Source organism: Penicillium verhagenii (assembly GCF_028828195.1).
Source record: "Penicillium verhagenii strain IBT 33310 chromosome Unknown utg000008l_segment0_segment0, whole genome shotgun sequence".
Classification (NCBI taxonomy): Eukaryota; Fungi; Ascomycota; class Eurotiomycetes; order Eurotiales; family Aspergillaceae; genus Penicillium; species Penicillium verhagenii.
In genome coordinates, this window is record NW_026643172.1 from 383,029 (window position 1) to 407,122 (window position 24,094).

Consider the following 24,094-nt stretch of genomic DNA (forward strand, 5'->3'; position numbering starts at 1 on the left):
GACCGAGATAGAATGATCCCACCTGGCCTCCAGGCTCAAGGTCCGCACATTCAGGTGTTGTGTGCGTCCCTCTGTACCTCTTTTCTGACCTCTCCTTCTCTCCCTTTCTCCCCTTCAATTTTCCCAGGAGACCAAGTGGAGCAAAGCAAACATGACATGCCACCAATGCAAGCGGAAAAAGTCAAAAAAAGCGTAAATCGAATTCCCCCTCAGACCAAGAGCGCCTTGCTTGCTTGCTCAAGCCTTCGGCCCACTTGTCCTAGACCCCGCGCACACGAGGCGTAGGTCATTCAGCACGGACAGGTGGGGTGGACATTGAAGCGAACGGGAGATAGAAGAGATCCCGAATCAACCAGAGGATGTAGAGAACACCTAACACCCATAAGGAAGCCATCAACTTGTAGGTCGAGGAGCGCCAGGTGACGCGGCGGATGAGACGACGGCCATTGGGACCTTCGATGGGACCCCGGCGAGGTTGAGGGTATGCGACTGCCTCGTTCATGGGTTCACTGTAGGAAGTGCGACGACGAGACATGATCAACCTGGGATGAACCTTGGAACTTTTTTTAAGAAAAAAACCCAGGGGGAGTCCACAGGGTTTTGCAAGCACTTGAACACTTGAGGGTTTTGGGGTGGGTTTGTTCCCTTCCCTTGGTATATGTTATGTATTATATATCCGAGGTTTGTTGTGTTTTTTTTTCCCTCTTCCTTTTCCCCCCCTGGGAAATTGATGATAGGGGATTGTTCAAGGTCTCTCAAAAAGAAAAAACCCCCAATCAAGTCAACTGTTTCTATATATTTTATATATATAGAAATGAAGTAGAGGTTTTGTTTTTTTTTTTGGCTTTGTTTTCTTTTAAAAATAACTTGATTCAGGGCCCAGAAGTGGAGGGGGAACCACACGGCTTTGTTCCGAGTCGTTCGCGCTTAACAATGCACGAAGTTTTTAGGGTTTTGGTGCAGAAATGTCAAAGGGAAAAAAAAAAGGAGTTGAAGAGAAAAGAAAGAAAAATTGAAAATCAATAAGTTAATCAACTCAAGGTGACCAAAAAAAAGAGGTGTATAATGACCAAAGTTATTGAAAGTTATTGAATTGAGAAATCGAAGCTATAGAGAGAAGGGGGAAAAAAGGACCGCACAAAGCTGAGGGAAATTTTCTTTTAAAAAAAATATGAGGAAGCGAATTCAGGTTCCACCAGCAGGAGAGCTCAAGGGGATCTTGAGTCTCGAATTGGTCGAGAGAGCGGCGAATGAGATGTTGGATAAGTTGGGATTCATTTTTGTTGCATCATCATGCCCAACGGGCGGGGGCCAGGTGAAGGGGATTAAATAGGGAATAGAATCATTCAGCATCGGGCCCAAACACAAACACGGTGTACACGGTGTACACGGAGTAACTAGTAACTAGTAACTAGTAACTACTAGTAATGAATAGAGATGAAGACAAAAGTACATCATGTGACATGCCCCACGTTCGGACGAAAGGGGAGATCCGGGGTGTGTGCAATTACGTAGTTGAGAAATATTCAGAAATATTATGTAACTCAGTACTCAGTTACGTAGCGATCATGTGCGCTTTTCTCCCCCGGAATTACACACTTCCGCTCCAACTTTGGATACATGGAGAGTAGTAAAGATGCGAGATTTTTCTATTTCTGGAAATTTTTAAAAAACTAAAAGCTCTGACTTCAACTTCTTTCCAATTAAACCAATCAGATCATTGAACTCGGCTTATTTAGATTTGCCGAAGAGGCAACTAAAAAAGCAAGCTAAAAACCACAGGTGACTCTTAAGCCTAAATCGGCGATTTCGACTTTCCGGCGTCGGAACGGGCTCAACCTCGGCAGTGCGATTCGTCCCGACTCTATTACTCATTCCCCTCGCACGCTTCTAAACCTCCACACTTCCCCGGATTCAGAGAGCTATATCCTTTTTTTCCATTCTGTTCACTGGCCACTGTGCCCCTATATCACTATGTGGAAGCCGTCGGAGCGCCTGATGGACACCATCAGGCACTATGCCAGCTTCCCCGCAACCGGTGTCTCGCTGCGACAGATGGTCCAGTTTGGTGACCGTTCATCCACCGGTATGCCTCTAACTGCAGAGACCATGATTTCTTGTCTTGCCTCGTACTGATATTCCTCAGGAACCCTCTTCCGTGCTTCACAATTCCTTTCCGAAGAACTCCCCATTCGCCTGGCGCACCGAGTCCAGGATCTCGGTGAGTTACCGGATGGCCTCAGCGAGATGCCCTCAATCAAGAAAGTCCAGGATTGGTATGCGCAATCATTCGAGGTATGTTCTTTATTTCTTCTCCCTTCTGCCTTTTACCCTCTTCTTTTTTTCTCCCCTTCTTACTGTTTCCTCCTGCGCTTTTTTTTTTTTTTTTTATTCCCCTGCAAGTATCGTATGACTCACGTGTCCCAAGGAAATCATCAACCTCCCCCGACCCTCTCTGACTCAAGAAGTCAAAAACCGTCTGCTGCGACCGGGCCGCATGAATGGCCACTCTAGAATTCTCTCCGAAGCAACAATGAACCCCAGTGTGAAAGAAGGCCAATACCGGTCCTCTCCGATCACCGCCAACGGACACGCCAATGGTAACGGAAAAGCTGCCGCTACGGGCCGCCGCTACTTTATGCCTGCGGATGACCATGCGGAATGGCCACCAGAGCTCAATGACTACAACCAACGATTCGCCAAGACCCTGGAGCAGATCAAGCGACGCCACGATGGGGTCGTCACCACTGTGGCCCAGGGTATTTTGGAATGGAAGCGTGCGCGACAGCGGATGCAGATCGACTCCACAATCCAGTCCTTCTTAGATCGCTTTTACATGTCTCGAATTGGTATCCGAATGTTAATTGGTCAACACATCGCGCTCACGGAACAAACATACGTCAAACACCCGCACTATGTCGGAATAATTTGTACCAAAACCAACGTCAAGGACATTGCTCTGGAAGCTATCGAGAATGCCCGTTTCGTCTGTGAGGACTACTATGGTCTGTTCGAGTCGCCCAAGGTCCAGCTGGTCTGCCGCGACGATTTGAACTTCATGTATGTTCCCGGACACCTATCTCACATGCTCTTCGAGACTCTGAAGAACTCTCTTCGGGCGGTCGTTGAGCGACACGGTGCCGACCGGGAACAATTCCCCGTCACCAAGGTCATTGTGGCTGAGGGCAAAGAAGATATCACCATCAAGGTCTCGGATGAGGGTGGCGGCATTCCACGGTCTGCCATTCCTCTGGTCTGGACTTACATGTACACGACCGTGGAGCAGACCCCGAACCTCGACCCGGACTTTGACAAAAACGACTTCAAAGCTCCAATGGCTGGTTTCGGCTACGGTTTGCCAATAAGTCGACTGTACGCTCGCTACTTTGGTGGTGATTTGAAGCTGATCAGTATGGAAGGGTACGCAAAAAAAAAAATCACCTTTCTCTCTTCTTATCAATCCCCCCCCCCCCCCCCCATTTGAGAATCTCCCCCGCTAATTCTCTCTTTTTTCTACCTTTTATAGATACGGAACCGACGTCTACCTCCATCTGAATCGTCTGTCTTCAAGCTCCGAGCCCCTGCAATGACAACTACCCGTCATGAGAGACGGCCGGGTCCGGCCCACGACCACGCACCGCCTACACCCCTTCTACTTCGGTGAACCGGAACCCCAACCCGCGCCGCCTCGAGGACTGACGCCTATGAACGTTCAGGCCCATCACTCCCGCATACGCAGTCGAGAAGTCTCGGAGCGTAAGCAGGTGGGTGATGCAGAGAGCATGTTCCACAAGGAACAGCGGCAGAGAGAAGAGGAAGAGATGTAATGAACCACATTCTCTTTCTTGTCTACTCTATCGAATGTATCGGAATTCTGCTGCTTATATTACAGCAGTTGACGACCGGAAAGAGAAAGTTCAAGTCCCATACGGGGATGGCTCTCCCGATCTGACCCGGTACATAAAAGGGAGTTACCAGTGCATCAAAAATCAAAATGCCCCAAAAAAAACCCAAGAAAAAGAAAAGAAACAGAAGCCAGAATCTGCTGATTTTGTCCATTTGAGATACCCATTGCTCACACTCACACTCATGTCCATCCTCCTTATTATCCCCGATCTACCTACCCTGCCTCATTTACTTCTCTTCCTCTTCCTCTACCTCTTCCTATGATCATTGATCATTTACCATTTTGTTCTTTGCTTGTCTTTGCCTATTTTTGGATGGGATATGGTTGGATTTGGCTCTGGTTCTGGTTCTGGTTATTTGTATTTTTACTTTAGCGAGCACATATATGATAGGATGACTGCAATCAATAGCAGTATTTACCAATGATTTGACCATATTCAACTTCATAGACTATTAGTAATTTGAAGTACGACCCTAACTACATCCATGTTTATGGATTCATACATTTGAGTCTTCTTTGCCGTTCACATTCACATAGTAGTAAAAATATCAGCCCCAAAAAGAACCCCCCATAAAACAAATTGTTCTTGCAAAAAGAACAAGCAGAATTGGGGAAAAAGAAAGGTAAAATCACAAGACAAAACCCAACTCAACCCTTTGAAGCAGACCTGGACACAGATCTCGACCCAACCCTCGAGGCCTCTCCACTCCCGCTCTTCCTCGAGCTCTTCACCGCACGCCTACCACCACTTGCATCAACCTCAGTCCTCTGCCCAGGCGCCCACCACCCACTTTCATCATGATCAACGCGCTCCTTCCACCTAGCAGGGATAAGATATGCAGTAGTCCCGTTAAGACCGAGCGCCAGCTCCGGAGCCCCAGGTCCCTCGACAATAGGATTAAGCTCAGGAATAAGATGGGCCATTGAAGCCGGGACAGCAAAACGAGCTGCGAACAGTTCCTCTTCGAGATCGCGGTCTCCATCTGCGATTAATTTTGCTTGAAATAGGCGGCGGGTTTGCGGGAGGGTCTGTCATCTCGTGTTAGTATGGAATGGGGACTGAAAAAAAAAAGTCCAAGCTGAATATGCCTGCTATAGATAGCCATGGCCCATGACTATACGCAGGCCAGACTGTAGTGTAGGCACAGAACTTGAACTTACTCGACCAGATTTCATAGAATACATCATTAGTAACTCCTCGTCATACAAGACAGTCAAAGCAGCATGTTGCTCAGCACTAAGTTGAGGCCGGCGTTCAATTTCATTAGGATTGGGCAATTGCGAGAAACCCACGTCGCGAAACTGCTGCGAATAGCCCTCGGGATTTGGAGCGCGGGATGAAAATTCGGTTTCTGGGCAAACACAGTTAGCTAGTCGAGCTTTTTCTTGATCGCGTTTTGTCCCCGTTTATCGAGAGTATACGCACCATCGCGCGATTCCCGGCTATGTAGCTGCGGGCTGTATTCCAATGTGCCGGCATAGTCGAGATCATCAATTTGCATGCCTTCAAATTGCACGTCATCAGCAGAGTCTGAGTCTGAGAACTCTTCAAAATCTGCTACGTTGAAGTCCACGTCGTGGACCACGCGTGGTAAGTCGTTCGGGGATCCTGACATGGTGGCGTGCTGGGAAAAATGGGGGGGGGGGGGGGGGGGAGTGCAATGAAAATTTAGGTAGATGGATGGGGATAATAGGGATGATGTCAAGAGTAGAGAGAAATAGTGGCTCAGAGCACTGGGGAGATTCTATGCTCGTGGGATGGGTGAATGAGAATGGGCCAATGGCAAGGATAAGAAGAGTACCTAAACCGATGGCTGCGGTCAAGGTTGGGTTCTAGCCAAAGCGGGCCTGCAGATCTTCACTTATGAGCAGAGTACTCTTTATTCAATGTGAGGATGATGACGCTGATTTGGCGACACAAGTAGATGATATTGGGAAAGCCGTGTAAGCGGTATCAAGTCCACCACAGCTGTAGACTACCTATTGAATGTTAGAAGTTGCACGTGCAGTCACTGAACTCCTACTTGTGGAGATTTCTGGTTGAAGGTAGAAGACTATAGATACCTAGATCGTTTCGTTATTCGCAATTTGAAATACAGACAAGAACAAGCCCATATCTTGAAGGAATGAGTTCATAGGTAATCGCCCTGTGATGTGAAGACGGAGGGGTGCTGACTCAGCCACCCCAGAAGTCAACTTAACTACGAAGTATACAATTCACACTACTAGTACTGACAAGAGAAAGGAAACTTTAGAAGAAGAAAAGAGTATAAGATTTAAAGTAGGCGTCAAATCTAGACACCATGTGGAATAGTAAAAGAAAATATAGAAAGTAGAATGCCTATACCCAACCGAACGCCAAAACACAATGCCGCTAAAACGACGCAGAACACAAACTTGGAAAGTTACACATGCTCAACAAGTATCCATATAGCTGTTCTTAGGCCAATGGTACCCGGTTTCAGACCTGAAGAAAATGGTTAGAAAATTTTAGGTCCAACAAAAAAATAAAAAGAAGAGCCTGAAGATAAGACTTACCAACTAGTCAGGTTTGCATTATCGTAAGCCCGCTGGTGATCCTTAATGTACTGTGTCGTCTCATATCCAGGGGGATCGCAAGTAACCATCTCATTATCGGGGTCTTGGTAGATGCGAACATAGTCGATACGGAGGTAGGCGGGCATGTACTCGCGGATGGTAGCGTTCTGGGGGGCGAAGTTGTCCGCCATACCCAAATTCATGACGATAGACATAGGCTCGAGGGGAATTGGACGCTGTCCAATGTTACCGTTGGGACCAATGGAGCGAGCGTCAATGGTCCATGACTTTTCGGCCCCGATGAACCAGGTGACGTTGCCCTTGTCACCGGGCTCATATTCAAACGCAAACACTTGGTACTCTGTGCCGTTGTACCAGCGGTGGTTGAGGTTCGAGAGGCCTGACATCGCTTGTTGGTATGGTCCTCCACGGTATGCGTTGATTTGTGTGATTCGGGAGTCATAGACGGCAGTGAAGTCTGATGATTAGAAATACAGTCAGTTTCCGGTGATTACTTGGAGAGGGATGAAGTTGGAGATTAAAGAAAGGTCGTATACGACTCACCATAGTCTGGCATATACCAGAGATCAAATGGCGCGGTTTGCAAACTCTGAGATGCACTACCAACAAACGGCCCACCCTCTGCACCGTAAAGTGGCTGGGTGCTGCCTTCAATCACATCAATCTCAGGAGCACTTCGAGCGCGGCCTGGAGATGGGTGATCAGAGCCAGGACAGGCACATCCGGGGAGACGCATGCCAGGTAAGAAGTTAATTCCGTCTGGAGAGCTTTGGTTCGGGGTAATGCCCGCATCACAACCGTCATGATAGCTGTAGGGCCACAGGCCATCAGTCGTAGCGGCATGACCCGGACGAGCAAGGTTGCCCATTGCCCAGAAACCAGGCCAGAAACCCTCGATGTGGCCATCACCAGGAAGAGACAGACTAGCCTCCAGACGGCCACCCTTGAAGCAAAGTTTGTTCCAACTTTGAAGCATTCCAGATCTGTACGCAAGGTCGTGGTTTTTGAAGTCGTCGAATCGGATTTCCAAGACACCCTCGTTCGTAGTGACAGCATCGGGATCGTACCACTATATGGAGTTAGAATTGTCACGCTTTCAACCTATGGTGATAACTAACCTCCTTGTCCATGGTCACACCATACCACAAGTCCACTGCTTGGAAGAAAGGGTCATCCTCATCGTAGAATGTTCTTCCAGGCATATTAAATTCATCCGAAAACTGGTCAAGTCAGATAAATAATGATAGCTTCCCGAAATAACTCCACTTACCACTAATTTCAACTCTTTCCCTTCTGCACTGATCTTGGTAAGAGCATCTTTTGGGGTATCAGGGTCAATCAAACCCTGTCGCAGATTACTCAAAAGAGGTCTTTCTCCAACATCAAGACATAGCATGTCCCCAGGACGACATGCGTCTTTAGGTCTCATAACGCCTTCAACCCATGTTCTAAAAATCATCTCACATCAGCCTCTTATCCACAAAACACAAGTTTTCCCCAGACAAAACATACATAACTGGATATCCAATAAACAGAACCAAAATCCCCACTGTCAAAAGCGCCAAACCACCCATGTTCAAAATACCACGACGGTTCCACAGGTCGCAGTCGCGGTCTTTATCCAATGGGTCCGGGTTATGCAGGTAGTCGTCCTTTTCAACATCTTCAGGGAAAAGCAACAAGCCATCCGAAGGCGTGATATTAAACTTCTCTGAGACAGTCTGGGTATTGACATCGTACTCATCGCTCGCAGATCGAGTTGAATGAACCACTGATTGGTCTTCAAAGGGATCCAACATAAAGCGACTCTCCCGGCTCATCGAGCTAACACTCGACCCAGCCGCCGACCAACGATCCGGCGAACCAGATCTCTCTGAGTCATCTCGCGTCGTTGGTCGTAACCTAGGTGGAAGGAGAAATTCCGATGACTCCGGTGCGTGCGAGATACCGTACGGAGATATTCCCTGTGCGCCGATAGCTGGGGCAGGTAGCTCAGCCGCTGGTGTCAAAGGCCGGGGCAAGGTGCGGCCTGTGAGTGGTGCGTAACCTTCATCAGACTCAATGAACGGGTCTTGACGACCCGAATTGAGTCTGATATGAGGCATATCGGGTCGCAAGGAGGAATTCGAATACTGGTCCGTCATCTGATTATATCGTGCTTGTGAAAATCCCCGTTGGGTCTGCTTCGGTCCCTATACCAACAAAGAACAATCAAACGAGGTTGGTTTCCTTCTGACCTCTGAACTGATGCTCTCTTTAAGCTGTGGACGTTCCAAGCATTAAGATTCTCGGTTGTCGATGTATAAATAGTTGGTTGCTGGGATCACAGATCACTCCGAAGCCCAATACCTTTTTTGGACTCTTAACCCACACCGAGCACTAATTCTCCAAATGTCGAGACCGAGTGACACGAGCGAGGCACAGTCGTCAAGTGCACTAGAAGCGAAAGAGTGGACAGGACCACTTGGACGATATCCAATGTCCCCGAGATCGTGAAGCCGGTGGACAAAGCGTAGGTATAGTAGGTACAAAAAATGAAAAGGACACCAAGAGCACTAGACTAGAAGAAAAGATCAAGCCTAGATTGCACGAGGGATTGTTGTTTGGGTGCATAAAGGAGAGGAATGACAGGCCTTCCCAAGGGGGGCAACCCGTGGTATGTGGATGTCCCGTCGGGGATAGTTGCGCGACTGGAGGGGGAAAAAAGGTATAGTACTTTGATGAACTAGATCGTTTCATAGATTTCTATTTTCAATCAAGAGGATTCAGGCCTTGGTCAATTGCGAAAAGGTTGGTGGTGGTCGTGCCTCCATCGCGACTCTTCAATCCTGTGAAGGGCCATGGTAAGACAGATTGTACATTCCCGACCACTTCCCGGGCAGCGAGGAATGAAGAGGCATGAATGTTGTTGATCTGGAATCTGGGGCGTTGGCATCTTGATGGAGTTGGATGGCTTGTACACCTGCAAGCCAATCACGATGATTCAAGGTTGTTCCTGTTTGTAGGTTGTAGGAGTATAGAAATAGTTAACATAGGGAGATGCCCTTGGTGTTCACTCCTTACTACGGTCCACAACCAACATTTCCATTTTAGCTATTCGGACAGTCTGAAATCAATGTCTTGAATTACTTTCAATTTGTTTCAATTCAAATATTAACTCATATTTACCTTTTCCTCGGGAACACAGCCATTCCCGACCACGCGTCCCGCAACTCTGTCATTAACCGGCAAGAATGTCGCGATGTCCGAACCAAAGGCTGTCAAAACGACCAAAAACTCGCAATATTAGTTTCAATAGGAAAGCGAAGCCTGTTTCAGTGGAGAGCAACGCATTGCCAATTATAATATTATGAATATTATGTACCATGTACTTCGTACTTTCAAATCATAATGATATCTCAAGTTTGTCCTATTTCCCTAAAGAATCATCTCATAGCCATGAATCCTTGGTTTCAAGCAAAGTCGAGGTGTACTTAAATCAAGACTCGATACTCAAAGCCCGCATCCCAACAATCCGACCACCCTCTGCCGAATTCAAAGCCAGTACATAGTACTCCAGCTTGGAAGTACCCAGCTGAACACGATAGATCTTGATATCAACTTTATCAGGGTCATCCTCCGTAGTGGCCGAACGCACCGCCTTCAGAATCCCGGTGTACTCATTCCTGGGATCAAAGGAGGCTTCATCAAGGGTCGAAATATTACTCGAAATATCGGCGGTCGGCGAGATCAAGGAAGAAAGGTCATCTAGGGCAGAGAAGAGAAGAAAGCAGGGTTAGCGGGATGGCTCCACTTGATTTCCTGAGATATGGACTTATTCAGATCTGTAGTGTATCTTGAGATAGTACCGATCCCTGTGTTCACGGGTCCGTCTATGTAGGGGGGAAGCGGGCAAGAAAGGGAGCTGGAAGCTTCAGTCGGGGGTTTTACGTACCAGCACTTGGCCATTCTCCTTTGGTAGCACCCTTCCATCGCAGCAAGACAGGCTCAAAGGGTTCATCGCTCTCTGAGACATAGTTTACTTTGACTTCTTGTAGCGAAGCTGGTAAGTTGAGGGAGTCATCCACGGCCTGGGGTCTGGGCGCTTGTTCCGATTCAGTAGAGGCGGCACTGTTGTCGGCATTTGCCTTGTTCAGAAAGGCCATGTAGGCATCATCAGAGGCCATGATGTGTGAAGTAGAGAAAGGTGAGGCTTGAGGTAGGGTGGTTTTCTGGAAGCTGAGGTCTGCGGGGAAGCGGAGGGATTTCGGTTTGGAGTTCAGTTTGCGGTCGGAGGATTGAGGTATTTGAAAATGAGTAGCAAGTGAGGTTATGTTGCGATGTAGGCTGGGTTTATATCTTGTTGGTGGGAGGGCGTGTACGTTGGGGAGAGATCGTGCAAACATCTGGTTTTGGTGTGTGGTGATTCAAGAAGAATATGGAATGACGCAATGAATCTTAGGCGCACGCGTATGGGTCAACTAGTGCACGTTTCAGGTAAAAGCTTGGAATACAATCAACAGTGCTTGTTGGATATAAATCCACGGTATTAGACAAGAGAAAGATTTTTTTTAAATTTAATGTTCGATGGGGCAGAATTTGCAAAGGAAATCCGAGTCTGGAATAGTGGGAGATATATTTGCTCCATCTATGCACAGTGGCCAACATTTGAACCTTGGAAACATTTGAATGTTGCGTCAACTGACATCTGGATGTTTTTATATATGTTAACGTGCATAATACTACTCAAGTGCTAGGTATATTCCAACATTTGAAGGCTCCAAGCTTCCAAGTTGACATGTGGAGTTCTCCCGGGGTCTATGTATAGGCATATAGATATATTCATCCGGACACCTAGTAGATATCTTGAGACATTCAAATGACCTCCGTATTAGGAATATCCCAAGGTATTGGTCTGGACCTTGGAAGTGCTGAAACATTTGAAATCATGCCCGTCAGGACGTACCTACTACATTCAAATGTTGCGTTCCATATATCAATGTCAACTGGTTCTTACAGCATCCATCCATCAACATTCAACATTATGTTGAATTGATGAGTGCCCAGGGGAAAGGAACCCTCCGGGATTGGAGTTATACCTAGTAGTAGTATCTACTACCAGAAATACTCAAGTGCTACTAGGTGCTAATCAACTTGAGGACATAATATATGCAAGAATATACATGGGTTCAATCTACGAGAAAAAGATCATAAGATCATGATCCAAGCTACCATTCGTAAAAAAGTATTGTTCGCTTTTTTTGATTGAACTTGAAAATACGTTGCACCTATCACCGACCAAACGAAACATCTTAAACCTCGGTGACGAGGTCCTTCTTGAGCGTACCGAGGAAACCACGCTTCTCCTCGAAGGTCTGGAAAGCACCGTGACCGAACTTGGAGGAGGTATCGATCCACTTGAGCTCGACCTTCTCGGTGGCCCTGCGGTTGGTCTGGGGGTACAGAGTCTTACGCAGAGTCATGACACGCTTCTTAACACCGGGAACGGAGCCCTTGAGAAGGACCCAGTCGTTCTTGACCTCACCGTAGTGAACGAAACCACCCATGCTAGAAAGAATGTTAGTTGAATTTTTCTTTTTCAATCGGGTAGATATTTTGGGAGGAAAACATACGGGGTGATCTGCTTCTTGGAGATATCGAACTCGGTGGAGGCGGAGGCCTCATCGTCGGCCTTTCCAATGCGGAAGACCTTGTGGTTGCAGGAGGTACGGTGGTGGTATCCGTCCTGACCAGCACGGGCAACAGTCCACTGGACGTGGTTAGGGTGCCAAGCACCAATACAGGCGACCTTACGCAGACCCTTGTGGGTCTTACGGGGAAGCTTGGTGGTACCCCAACGGCTGGTGACACCGGAGAAACCGTGACCCTTGGTGACGGCGATGACATCAATCATCTCGTCCTTCTCGAAGATGCTGTCGATGCTGATGGTCTTCTCGAAGAGGTTGCGGGCGAAGTCAACCTTGTCGGCGACGGAGCCACCGTTGACCTGGATCTCCATAAGGTGGGCCTTCTTCTGCTTGATGGGGGTCTTGCGGATCTGGGTGTGGGCAAGGACACGGACGACAGTGCAGTACTTAGTGATGCGCTCAAGCTCGCGGGTGATGGAGGCACCGGAGCCCTCGGCGTGCTGCTTGGAGTACTTGGTGAAAGCCTTCTTCTTGGACTTGTACCAGTTCTTGTAGAAGCGACGCTTGACCTCGTCACTCAAGTGCTCGGCCCAGACGGTGGTGAGAGAGCGGAGACCACGGGGAGTCTCGATGTAACCGACAACACCAACGGCGACAAGCTAAAAATACAAAATTTATGTTAGAACTGCTGATCCGAGTTTTCATCTTTTTTTTTTTTTTCACGGGGAAAAAAACGTACGGGAGGGGTCTCGATGACGGTGGCGGCCTCGACAATCTCCTTCTTGTGCATCTTGGCACCAGGACGGTCAAGGTCACGGACGACAGTGGTCATACCGGCCTTGTAGCCCATGGTGGCAGTCAGGTGAACGGGCTTCTTGGCGTCATCCTTGGGGAAGCTGGCGCAGATGTATCAGTATACCTCGAATTCCGACATGAAGACTTTTTTTTTGTCGCAGTATTCCAGCGACAGATAACTCACCTCTTGACCTTTCCGCGGTAGCGGGCAGCGCGCTTGCGCGGCAAGTAGGCCAGAGAACCTGTAATTGTAGTATCAGTATCATCGCACAATGGGAATGTCGAATTTTGTCGAGGATGAAAAGTTGATCACGAACCGTGGCGGGGCGCTTCGAACTTCCGGTGACTCCTGAATGGGAATATAAATTAACAATTGCACTTGAGAAAGGTCTTTGAGTAGCACATGGTAAACGACTTACATCTTGACCCTGGTGTCGTTAGTCGTCGTCGAGGTGGTAGAGTGACGATCTAAAAGTGTTGGAGAGGTGTATTTTGCACGCTAGACGAGTTGTGGGCTGACCTAAGCGAGCCTTCCCATTTTGGATAAGCGACTTGTTTTTCCGAAGGGTGGATCTGATCATGTGAGGTCACGTGCGAAGAACCCACTTGTGGAAAATTGAAAGTTCATTTGATTGTTACGAGTGGGGCTGCTGACTACTTCAGGGCTCATACAACCCAAGGCTTCAGGCTTAGCACTGCTACTGCTTAAGTTCTTAGTAGCAAGTACTATGCAACCACCAGGGCTGCCATGTACTACATGAAAAATGGTCCTACCTCCTGTACATATACCTTATAAAGCTTACTGGTTGAGACACTGTATTCCACTCTATCCCTCTACTGAGGCCCTTTCTCATCCTACGCTGTCTAGTATAATGCAAGAAAAATATGGACTGAAACCAAAAAAAAAAAAAAAATCTACGTTCATAAAATCATTTTAAATAGGTTAAATTCACTGTCACAAAGATGCCTTAAGCACCGTAGGGAGAAAATTCACAGAGGAAAAGAAACGAGGAAATTCATCACTAGAGCAGTAAGAGAGTGGATACAGGCACGAGACCGCTCTCCGGTCCAGTACCTTCTGGCCGATTGAGAGAGGTCAGAAACACACGACACATTCATACCATACATCACGCAATTGGAAGAAAAAAGAAAAAGGGGGGATAGAGGGTAAAAAAGACACAGGAGGGGAAAAAAAGAATCCACGAAAGCGCCAACCAAACATGAAAGAAGTCAGAACGACCGGTAAGTTCTTTTATTTTATTTGTCACGACTCGGTCTTCGAGGGAGTACCGGGACGGCCATTGCTGGCAATGCCGTTACCATTGGCGGCACCAGAGGCGCTGCCATTGGGACTTCCCTTAGCTGCGACAGCAGCCTTTTTATCTTCGTCCACATCGTCATCATAATCCTCATCAACGTCCATCTTGCGAGCCGGGGGCTCGTGGGACGAAGGGGCTTCCGGGCGGCGAGGCTCCTCCTTGACCGGAGTGTTGGCTGATGGAGGGGCAGAAGGGGGCCCATTAGAGGCAGGGGCAGCACTCTCGGCCATGGGAGGGAGACTGGGCCCACCTGCAACGTGAGGCGGCATGTTCTGGATAGAAGGAAGGGTGGGAGGGTGATGGGCAGCTTCCGAGGGGTGATAGTTTTCATTGGCTCGACGGGCATCTTCACGACGAGCTTCCGAGGAACTACGGCGTTGCATCTGACCAGGAGATGGCATGTGAGAAGGTGGGCTTGGGCGGCGACTATTTTGATCATCGAGGCGGGCACGACTCTCCTCATTCGCTAACTTCTTGACCGGGCCAGTCTCTTCCCATTCGCGGCCACGCTTCATTGCAGAAGCGGGACGATCTTCGCCACGTTCGCGAGCGGCAACTTCGGCAGCCGCAGTCGCCGCAGCAGGAGGAGGAGCACCGCCGTCAATGCCTGGTGGGGCATTCACACCCGGAGCAGGCATGCCTGGACCAGGGGGGTGGTGAGGGCCAGTGTGGAAGGCCTGGTGGGGATATCCCGATCCGGGCGAAGAAGGACGTTCATCGCGAAGAGGACGAATTTCAGTTGGGGGAGTGAAGGGACGGTGGTAAGGGGGAGGAGGAGCAGCAGCACCAGGAGCACCGGGTACAATGGGGGGAACACCACCGTTAGGACCGGGGGGTGGGGGAGCACCGGATGCTGGAGGCAGACCGGGACCACGGGAGATAGGATTGAAGCCGTTGCCGCCACTGGGAGCACGTTCATGACCAGGGGTTGGGCCATTTACCAACTGAGGCAAGGTGTGGTGCGGGGGTGGGTAAGCACCGGGAGCACCCATCTTGGGCGAGCGAGCCAGACCACGAGGCTCAGGGAAAGCACGACCAGGCTCCTGGCGAGGGCTGGCTTGAGCGGGTCCTGGGATACGAGGCGCATCACGCGACTCAAGGCTGCTGACAGGACCGGGACCCTGCGACTGTAGGTCATTGATGCCTCTGTTCCAGCTCTCAATCTGGCGAGGGGGAGCCGGTGCCTGAGGAGGTGGGCCGATCGGGGCTGGGGCACCCCACTGGGGAGCTGGGGGCGCACCAACTCCGGGCGCTTGGTAAGCCTGGGGGTGGACATCCTGTGGCTGCGGTGCAGGGGCGTTGCCTTGCTGGCCAGAGCCAGACATTTGTTGGCTCTGGAGCAGCTGCAGACGAGCCTTGATGTGGACGTTGCTAGGATCAAGATCGGCGGCGCGACCGTACGCGTCGAGCGCGTCGGCAATCTGGTTGTTGCACGATTCGTACAGAGTGCCGAGATCGTACCAGACCTCTGAAATGTATGGGTTCAGGCGAATAGCACGAGAATAGGCATCGAGCGCGTCCCGGTACTGGTTGATCTGGTAGTACAGAACACCGATCGAGCACCAGAAGGTAGGATTGCGTCCATCACGGTATACAGCTTGCTGGTAGGCTTCGTAGGCCTTGGGGTATTTGGCTTGCGACATGTAGCAGCGACCCAGGAGGTACCAACTCTGAGCGTCGTTGTTATCTGCGCTGACCGACTTCTCCAGGAACTCAATCGCTTTATCCTGGCTCTGGTAGCTTGTACTTTGTTGATGGTATAGCCATCCCAGCTGTTGAAGGACCTTGGCGTGGTTGGGGTCCCGATCAAGAACACGTCGGTATGCGGTTTGAGCGGCATCAAACTGGAGTTTCCAAATAAAAATTAGTGTGAGACAAAAAATGGCTGCGGCGCAATGTAGGCGGTTCATGACTTACGTCCTTTTGTTGTTCGTGAACGTGGCCAATCTGGAACCAAATATCCTCCTCAGTCAGGGGTCGAGGAGGGTCGTTCACGATATATTTGAAGCACTAAACCGATGTTAGTCCACACATATATTCAAGTTGCTTCCAATAATTTGACTTACCTCGAGACTCTGGCTGAACTTCTGCTGTTGCTTGTATATTATCCCAAGGCGGAAGTAGATCTCATTAGCCTTTTCGAATTCGGGTGCCATGCGCATGACCTGAGAGAAGGCCTCCTCAGCGTGGTCGAGGGACCCATAGCGGTCATATAGTATGCCGATTCCGTACCACAGTTTGGGTTCCTAAAAGATAATGAGCTACGTTCACTTACAGAAGCAGCAAGAAAAAAAAATAGAAACCCAAGGAGAAATTTTACCTTAGGATCGCGCAGGTGATACAAAGCCTGCTGGTAAGACGTATAGGCCTCTTGCAGGTTGTCCATCATCAAGTGGCAGTGTCCCAAACTGCCCCACGTCTCACCGCTAGATGCGTCGAGCTTCAGGATGTTTTGGAGGAACTCGATCGCCTTAGGGAACTGCTCCTTGGTACGAAGAATGCAGGAGATGGCATTCATGGCCGGCACAGACCACTGGTTGTGCCTCAGAGCTTGTTCATACGCGTTCATTGAACCATCCAAGTCTCCCATCAACTCAGTTAAGCTGCCTATAAAGGCGAAGTCAGTACATGCGATCGCGTCGCGTAGATTCAACGGATTCAAGCATACCAATGTGAAGCCAGACTTGTTCATTGAGTGAGGTGATCTTCTGAGCGGTGGTGAGGGAAACGGCCTTCTGGTTTTGCGCCGGCATGGGCGGCATGATACCATTGCCCTGCTGAATGGCCCCATGGCTGGCCATGTGCGCATGGTGTTGAGCAACACTAGCGGTTGGGGAAGGTTGAGTATGAGACATGATCAAATATCAATCAGATATGGTTGCCGTTCCCTAAAGACCCGTATTTGCGAACCAAAAAGGTGGAAGGCGTTGCGACACGATGATGCAATTTTCGCGGTGATTGATATGACGGGATGGAGAATTATTCAAGGATTAATTCCGAGGTCGCTTTCGATTTCGTCGCACAGGATCGCGAAAACGGAATCAAGACCTGCGACACCAGTTCGCAGTGATGGTCGACGATCCCTCGGATTAAAAGAGTAGCGTGCCTACTCTTGGAGGTGAAGTATTGTCAGGGTGGGTGTGGGGGGGGGGAGGAGATGGAAGATGGAAGAAAGCCCACACCAGAAGCGAATGAAAAAAAAAGGAAGGACAAAGCAGAGAAAGGGGAAAATGTAAAGGGAGAAAATGTATGGGGTAAACGAGGTGTAGAAGGAGAGAATCGGGGAAGGGGAAAAGAGTCGAGGGGCTGGCAGGAAAGGTGAATTTTGCCAAGAGGCGCTAGTGGTTGTGCAGCTGTCGGCCGTCACCACAGACACCAGCGACACCAGCGACATCAGCGACACCCACCAACAACCCACACCCGGAAAAATGAAAAATGGCAATTAATTCCAAAAGAGCTGGGGAGCCTAAAAGGGCTTAGCGTGGGTGGGGTCGATCTGGAGGCGGTTATGATGCCGTGGATTGGGCTTTTCATCAACGGTGTGGGGGCATTTTTCAGCAACACGATGAGGGATCTAGGTTTGAATTGAAAGGTTTTTTTTAAAAAAAAAAAAAAAAAAAATTAGTATATATAGGAGGTGATATTTAATTTGAAGGCTACATTGAGCTCTGATCCTCGAGATAGCTTCACTTTTTTTTTTTCCCCAAGATGTATCTCAGCTACTCAAGCTAGCGAAATCGAAAAGAAAAAGGGAAATAAAATGCCAATCAAATGGGCATAAAAAGCCAAAAGGATTTATGATTCACGAACCCCCGGTTAGGCCGAGTGGCGCCCTAGTGGGTCTCTCGGGGTGGACTCCCCCCGTGTGCTTCAGTGCGTTAGTGAAGTGCATTAGTGTGACTGTTCTCCGTGCCACTCCGACTTTAGCCTAACCCGGTCAAGGGCCTTAAGCTAAGACCCGGCATGTTGGACCGTGCGCTTTGCTCCAGCTAGATCCCTGTCCCCCTTTGTGTGAGAGCCAGGGGGCATGGAACTTCCAACTCCGCTTTTTTTTTTCTTTTTCTTTTTCTTTTTCTCTTTTTTTCTCACCTTTTATTTTTATTATTTTTTTTTTTCTTCCGACTCCCTAACCCGGCATCTTGCATCTTGCAGTTTGACCCTACAATCCTATATATCATACTGCTTCTTCTCCCCTGCACCTTTTGCATTGGAGAAAAAAAAAATTGGAAATTTTCTTTTTTTTCTTTATATTTTCTTCCCTCCTACTTTCTCACCATAGAGTTTTTGTTCATCCCATATTTCCCGTCTTCTTTCCCATGCAGGGTTGACTTTGACATACCACGGGAGTTTCCTCCACCCGGTAACTAGTGCATTTCGCCCCTTCCGTCATCATGATTATCTGATACAATACTCCCAAGTATACTAGTAGTATAATGGGATATAATGTTATAAATATACTAGTACCAAGTATGTTCTATAATATCCCATGAAATTGGCTTTGCACCTCTAGTCTCTTTTAGCTCAAGCCACAAGAAAAAAAGGAAAGAAAAAAAAGAAAAGAAAATTACCAAATCCAAACATCACATACTCCGTTACTCTAACTAGTATAAGGAACAATGGACACCTTACCGCATTCAGTCTAGACTTTCCTCCACACGTTTGATTTTCTCTTCTCAAGTGCTCCTTTCTCTCTCTCTCCAGCTCTGGGCTTACACAAAAAAAGCTCTGTCCGCTTTCCATTCCTCAGCCACAAAGCCACAGTCCTTTTGCCGCATACCAGTGGATGTCCGATGATCTTGATACAACAGCCCTGGAGTGGGGATGTGACAATGCACAAATCCCCTTTCCTTGACTGATTCCCTCTTTCAATTTACCGATTTTCATTTTTTCCCCTTCTCGTGATGTTGTTCGTGTCTCTTTTTTTTTTGGGCCATTCCAATAACTTCCCTCCAAAACGCCCGATTCTTGATTCTGGTTCCCACTTCCCCCCTACCGCATCCAGAAATACCTTCGATCGGCAGAAACCCATGTCGTCAGCCTGGGACTCGGTGAATGTGGCTCCACCCGTGGAGACGCAATTCGTTTTTTTTTCCTCTTTCATTTTAAAAAAAGTTATTAATTTTTTTTCGGTCTTTTTCATCTTTTTTTTTTTTCTTTAATTTTTCCCATTGCCCCAAATTTGTCCCCCGAATTCCCAGGGTTTGCCTAGCCGAGCCGTCGCCGTTACCTTGCAATAATACTGTGTAGAGTCTGTGAAACACCAAAACGGTGAAGACTTGGACTAATCAAAAAAGAGAGACAACATGGTTCCTCAAAAGGACCTCGCCACTCAGAATCTCCAAGCTGTAATGTTCCTAGTGTATATCATACAATCTTATCAAAAAAAACATATATACATACTACTAGTACATAACTATATAAGAAAAACATCACTTAAAAAACAGAGGATCCTTTTTGAATCCCATTGCCGGGAGAACAACGCCCGCGTGGGTTATGTACACGGTTGCGAGAGAAAATCCCCCCCAACGTGCGCCATGTTTAGCAACACCCGCACCAGCAAGCTTCCAGGGCTGTCAAACTCTAACCCATGACACAATCTCCGTGTCTTGTCGGATCTGGTGTCCCCAGCCGGATCCCTGCAGGGTGCGCTGGTCGTCACCACTGCAGGAGCAGTGGAAGAGGCACACAGATCAGGAATCCACCAGGGCCCGTACTAAACCTACTCGGTCAACGTGTTCCGGGAATTTTCCTTAGGGCGATGGGGGACTCCACTTGAAAAACGTACAGGAGACATCAGCCGCGCGCATAGCTTACTCCTGGCTCGAGTCCACTTGTGGGGACTTTTCCAAGGTTTAAGGCTTTGCGTCGGAGCCGGGTGACTAAGCATCTTTTTGCTCATGTGCTCAAAGTGCTTGGTTTTTGCTTGGTTTTTTGCTTAATTTCAGCCTAAAAAAAGTACACTTAAGCCCTTTATCTCCAAGTATTCATGGTCTCATACAATTCTGTTGGTGACTTTTTCTTTTTTTTTTAATCCTGTGCTTCATCCAACCTCTTTGTTTTTTCTATTTTCTTGACATGGTTAGTAGGACGGTGCGACACGCACGGCATAATAGAAAAGAAAGTTCCTTCACGGGGCGCCCGGTCCCGAGGTCGGGATCCATCAATGGTGCCCACATGTGCAAGATTCAAATGTTCACCAGACCAACATATATGTACCTGGTGTATGTCAAACATTCAAACTTGGATATCTCAATGCTAAGTCCTGCTTTGACTTCTATATAGATCGTATGGATAAGATTCTTTTGGCTCTGAGAATAATATTTGATAACATATGTTTGAACAACTAAGAGTTCAAACGTCCTTGACAGCTCTTATGTATAAATATGTTCCACTCGACTGCGAAAGTTATGTATGGACAAGTATGTACCAGTTGACCCAAGTACACGTACACATAGTAGTAAGCATACATAGGAAACATCCGGAAGGATGGATCCAGATGTCCATTATAGCGACCACAGATTACAGATCAGCCTCTTGATTTCAAGACCAATAACATAAAACACTTCCATACGGCCTCCAGATTGGATGAAATAAAGGGAAACGAGAAGAACTTGTTTTTTTTTAAAAAAAAAAAAATTAACATTTGAACAGAATAAGCCAAAAAAAAAAAGGATCGAAACCTTGCAGTTGCAAATAAACCGCCACTACGATCAAATAGAAATCCGGATCATCAAGGCACAACGGGATTCGTGGAGATAAATGTCCCCCCCCTCCAGGGCTAAGGCTAAGTACTTTTGTGAATCCCTGTTGTGCGACCAACACAACACAGGGGAGAGAGATCAGGTACTGCGAAAAAGAAAAAGTAAAAAAAAAAGTAAAAGCAAGCCAAAAATAAATAATCGAGTCCCATCATTGGGCGCTAACTTTGGAAATAATAATAGTGCTGTCATGTTTATCCTAAGCTTGGCACTGGGGGCAAAGGTGCATATATGCATGTACTCTTCGATAAGGGACGAATGTGGTCGACTTACTAATCTCGAATCTCCGGTGGCTGCAGATTGCACCTGGTGCTGCAGCCACAAACGAGGAGACTTCAGGGCTTACTGGGGTTGGTTGGGTTCAAATGTTTGCTACTGCATATAATGGGGACAAGATGCACATGTCTGTAGCAACGGGTGCTAGTATATTATTGGGACGTGGTAAATTTTCCAAAGTTGGAATCATGGAAATAGGAACATTTTGAAACTACTAGTAATGGAAAGATGCTTGGTTATCTTGAGGCCTTTTAAACATTTCCAGGAGGTTCAAGCATTCAGAAGGGCATAGTCGTGCAGGACGGGTCCACTTTCGTGTTTACAGCACCTGAGATGTCAACATCAACGGAGATACATCCCGCGACCCACTATGGCTAAAATGGGTAAAATGAGCATTGATGATGAGCATCCCCCCAACATGAAAAAAATGTTCCATGTCAATCTGACATACCGAGAATATAATTGGGCTGTCGGCTGATCCTCTAGAAGTACATTACATACATACTACATATGGCCTCATTCTTGGCTCCAAAAAGAACAACCCACTTGACAAAAGTCCACGCGACCGGAAAGGGGGCTTGATCTGCCGGCATCTACGAAGAGCATTATTCCGATAGTGTCAACAAAAGCAACATTTGAATTACATACACAAGTATATGCAAAGTACATTTGAACACTTCAAATGTTGAATATTGCTTTTGCGAAACCACCACTTGGGCACAAGGTTCAAATGTTCCCGATGCCCCGGGAGCACTTTGCATGTATTGATGCAATGTTTTAAAACTGTCAAGCTCAAGTGTTGGAGCAAAGGTCGAAAACTCCTTCAAATATCCCATGGAATAGAACACTGAATGTTGAATGCTTTCTCTATTATGCATCCAAGTGCATTGAATTTACCCCGCTCATACTTTAAATATTAATAATCAATTAAAGCGTTACCGTTGACTCAATTTCTTTTTCTTTTTCCATGTACCTTCAGCCCGGATCGAAGTTATCCATTCCACCAAGCCACCAGATATGAAATTGAACTTTAACAAAAAAGATCGGGAAAAAGGGGGGGGGGGAAACAAAACATAATAAAATCAATTCTCGATCGCGCGGGCCAGATCAATCAAATCATCAAATCATCAAATCCGTACCTCCCAGACATCTGGAATAAACTCGTGTAAAATTCACTTTTGATCCTTCAGCCCCCAAGATGAACCATGCGCCTTCCCGCGGCTTATTACAGAGTTGCTTTTTCGGGCCTCCAGGATCAATCCATTGATGCGACAGTCAGCTTCGGGAAAGTACATGCCAGCGCTGGCCCCCAATGTTCTCTTAATAGATTATCTCTTGTACTATGTCTGACAGGAAGCAGGGGGCCATGATCTGCTCAGTGCATGCGCGGCAAGGGGATCTCCTGTAGGGCTCCGAAGCATGCAGTCTGGCAAACTTGGATCGGCATGTATGTATAGAAAGAGTCCTGGAGGGAAGAAGAGAGACCTCACATTTGATTGCAATGCAATGCATTTGACTTTTGACCTTTGATGTGATATTGACGGCAACTTCACAGTAGATTCATGTACTAGTCAACTGGTAGCTTGTCTCCACTTCCATTTACAATCGGAGTACTTTTCAAGGATGAGATATGCAGATCGCTTTGACCCAGTGCCATTGGTTCGTTTCATGTGGTACATATTTCCGATCATACGGTTTCAAGGGGCTCATGTATATACTCCATACTACCTGGGGGATTATTATTGTCTCGTCGAGTATATACTAGAGTAAATGAGGTTACCTTGGAATAAATCTGACCAGCCTGAACCTTGTCTTGCAATTGGCAAACTACTGGTAATTCCAGTCAATCTGCTGATTGGCTGACAACCCACAGCCAACATGGCGGTCGGGATGCCCACGAGGGGGGAAGACACATTACATGTATATAATGTGTGTACAGCTGAATCTAAACACTGCAACCCTGGAGGCCTGGGAAAATAATTCCCAAGTGATCTGCAGCGCCAACGGGAGAAGAAAGGCACATTCAATATGACCAATCTACCGCTCCGTAATTGCGGGCTTGCAACGCCAGCCAACCGATGGACCGTGAGCGATCAGGTCTACCAATTAGCAGCAAACGTGGCAGCTCCCCAAGCCCGCCACATGAGAAACGGGGCGCGTGAAAGCGCAGGAAAGCGCAAAAAGGGGAGAGCCCGAACGATGCAGGCGGCTGGGCCGTCTCAGCCGAGATGAAGTGGCTTGGCCGCGGGGTTGATAAGCACGTCTTTTCCCGAGGTGACAACGACAATGATGCACTACTGGCTCTACGGCACTACGGAGTTTCCTCACCTATAATAACTAAGAGAGGCCACGAAAGCCTCGTACAATTCAAAGACAAGGCCAAGAGCGCCCAGATCAATTTCTTTCTTTCTCTTTGTGAACTGGTTTTCAAGCAATTTTGGCTGTGTGAGTGATGCCGAGGGATTCAGGGTCAATACCAAGACAACAAAGGTGCTTGGAAGGGCACCAGGGACCACAAAATGAAGTCACCGAGCAACGGAGGTGACTTGGAGGTGAGGGGAACACGGGCTAGCTGAGGGGAAAGCCAAGAAGTCAAGAAGTCGAGACCTTCCAGTGAGTGATGTGTACGATGGAAATCCAAGACTCGCTTAGACGAGGGGTGTTTTTCCCCCTTACTAGTACATGCTAGTAATGCGAATGTATAAAATAGTTAAACTATAGGTACTGTTGCTTCTGCTTGTCAATGTTCATGTTTAATTCTCCCACGCAGGAGTGAGTTTGTGCGGCGAAATCGGAATCCTGCAGACCCTTCAAATGTTTAGATCTGCCCCCCCAAGTTCCTGTATCATTGAC

General features: G+C 47.8%; 8 protein-coding genes across 8 annotated transcripts; 2 read left to right on the forward strand and 6 right to left on the reverse strand.

Annotated features, from left to right (window-relative positions):
* Window positions 1–286: 286 nt before the first annotated feature.
* N7466_008123 (uncharacterized protein) lies at window positions 287–535 on the reverse strand (the record flags this gene model as incomplete). Its single annotated transcript, XM_057167512.1, has 1 exon — window positions 287–535. One exon carries the CDS (start codon window positions 533–535, stop codon window positions 287–289), a length of 249 nt encoding a protein of 82 aa, XP_057018143.1.
* Window positions 536–1,974: 1,439 nt separating this feature from the next.
* N7466_008124 (PDK/BCKDK family protein kinase) lies at window positions 1,975–3,827 on the forward strand (the record flags this gene model as incomplete). Its single annotated transcript, XM_057167513.1, has 4 exons — window positions 1,975–2,086; window positions 2,147–2,295; window positions 2,429–3,420; window positions 3,608–3,827. 4 exons carry the CDS (start codon window positions 1,975–1,977, stop codon window positions 3,825–3,827), a joined length of 1,473 nt encoding a protein of 490 aa, XP_057018144.1.
* Window positions 3,828–4,555: 728 nt separating this feature from the next.
* Window positions 4,556–5,523, reverse strand: N7466_008125 (uncharacterized protein; the record flags this gene model as incomplete). The annotated part of the gene is made up of 3 exons (XM_057167514.1): window positions 4,556–4,936; window positions 5,069–5,259; window positions 5,334–5,523. 3 exons carry the CDS (start codon window positions 5,521–5,523, stop codon window positions 4,556–4,558), a joined length of 762 nt encoding a protein of 253 aa, XP_057018145.1.
* Window positions 5,524–6,322: 799 nt separating this feature from the next.
* N7466_008126 (SKN1/KRE6 family beta-glucan synthesis-associated protein) lies at window positions 6,323–8,610 on the reverse strand (the record flags this gene model as incomplete). The annotated part of the gene is made up of 6 exons (XM_057167515.1): window positions 6,323–6,374; window positions 6,446–6,923; window positions 7,010–7,535; window positions 7,585–7,686; window positions 7,737–7,914; window positions 7,979–8,610. 6 exons carry the CDS (start codon window positions 8,608–8,610, stop codon window positions 6,323–6,325), a joined length of 1,968 nt encoding a protein of 655 aa, XP_057018146.1.
* A 1,334-nt stretch (window positions 8,611–9,944) lies between these two features.
* N7466_008127 (uncharacterized protein) lies at window positions 9,945–10,851 on the reverse strand (the record flags this gene model as incomplete). Its single annotated transcript, XM_057167516.1, has 2 exons — window positions 9,945–10,213; window positions 10,401–10,851. The coding sequence occupies 2 exons, from the start codon at window positions 10,849–10,851 to the stop codon at window positions 9,945–9,947; spliced, it is 720 nt and encodes a 239-aa protein (XP_057018147.1).
* Window positions 10,852–11,757: 906 nt separating this feature from the next.
* Window positions 11,758–13,469, reverse strand: rpL3 (60S ribosomal protein uL3; the record flags this gene model as incomplete). Its single annotated transcript, XM_057167517.1, has 7 exons — window positions 11,758–12,013; window positions 12,079–12,752; window positions 12,833–12,989; window positions 13,073–13,130; window positions 13,206–13,237; window positions 13,308–13,356; window positions 13,409–13,469. The coding sequence occupies 7 exons, from the start codon at window positions 13,467–13,469 to the stop codon at window positions 11,758–11,760; spliced, it is 1,287 nt and encodes a 428-aa protein (XP_057018148.1).
* Window positions 13,470–14,152: 683 nt separating this feature from the next.
* On the reverse strand, window positions 14,153–17,062 carry cyc8 (putative transcriptional corepressor Cyc8; the record flags this gene model as incomplete). Its single annotated transcript, XM_057167518.1, has 5 exons — window positions 14,153–16,051; window positions 16,125–16,217; window positions 16,274–16,453; window positions 16,528–16,814; window positions 16,876–17,062. The coding sequence occupies 5 exons, from the start codon at window positions 17,060–17,062 to the stop codon at window positions 14,153–14,155; spliced, it is 2,646 nt and encodes an 881-aa protein (XP_057018149.1).
* Window positions 17,063–23,269: 6,207 nt separating this feature from the next.
* Window positions 23,270–23,473, forward strand: N7466_008130 (uncharacterized protein; the record flags this gene model as incomplete). The annotated part of the gene is made up of 1 exon (XM_057167519.1): window positions 23,270–23,473. The coding sequence occupies one exon, from the start codon at window positions 23,270–23,272 to the stop codon at window positions 23,471–23,473; it is 204 nt and encodes a 67-aa protein (XP_057018150.1).
* Between the last annotated feature and the right edge of the window lie 621 nt (window positions 23,474–24,094).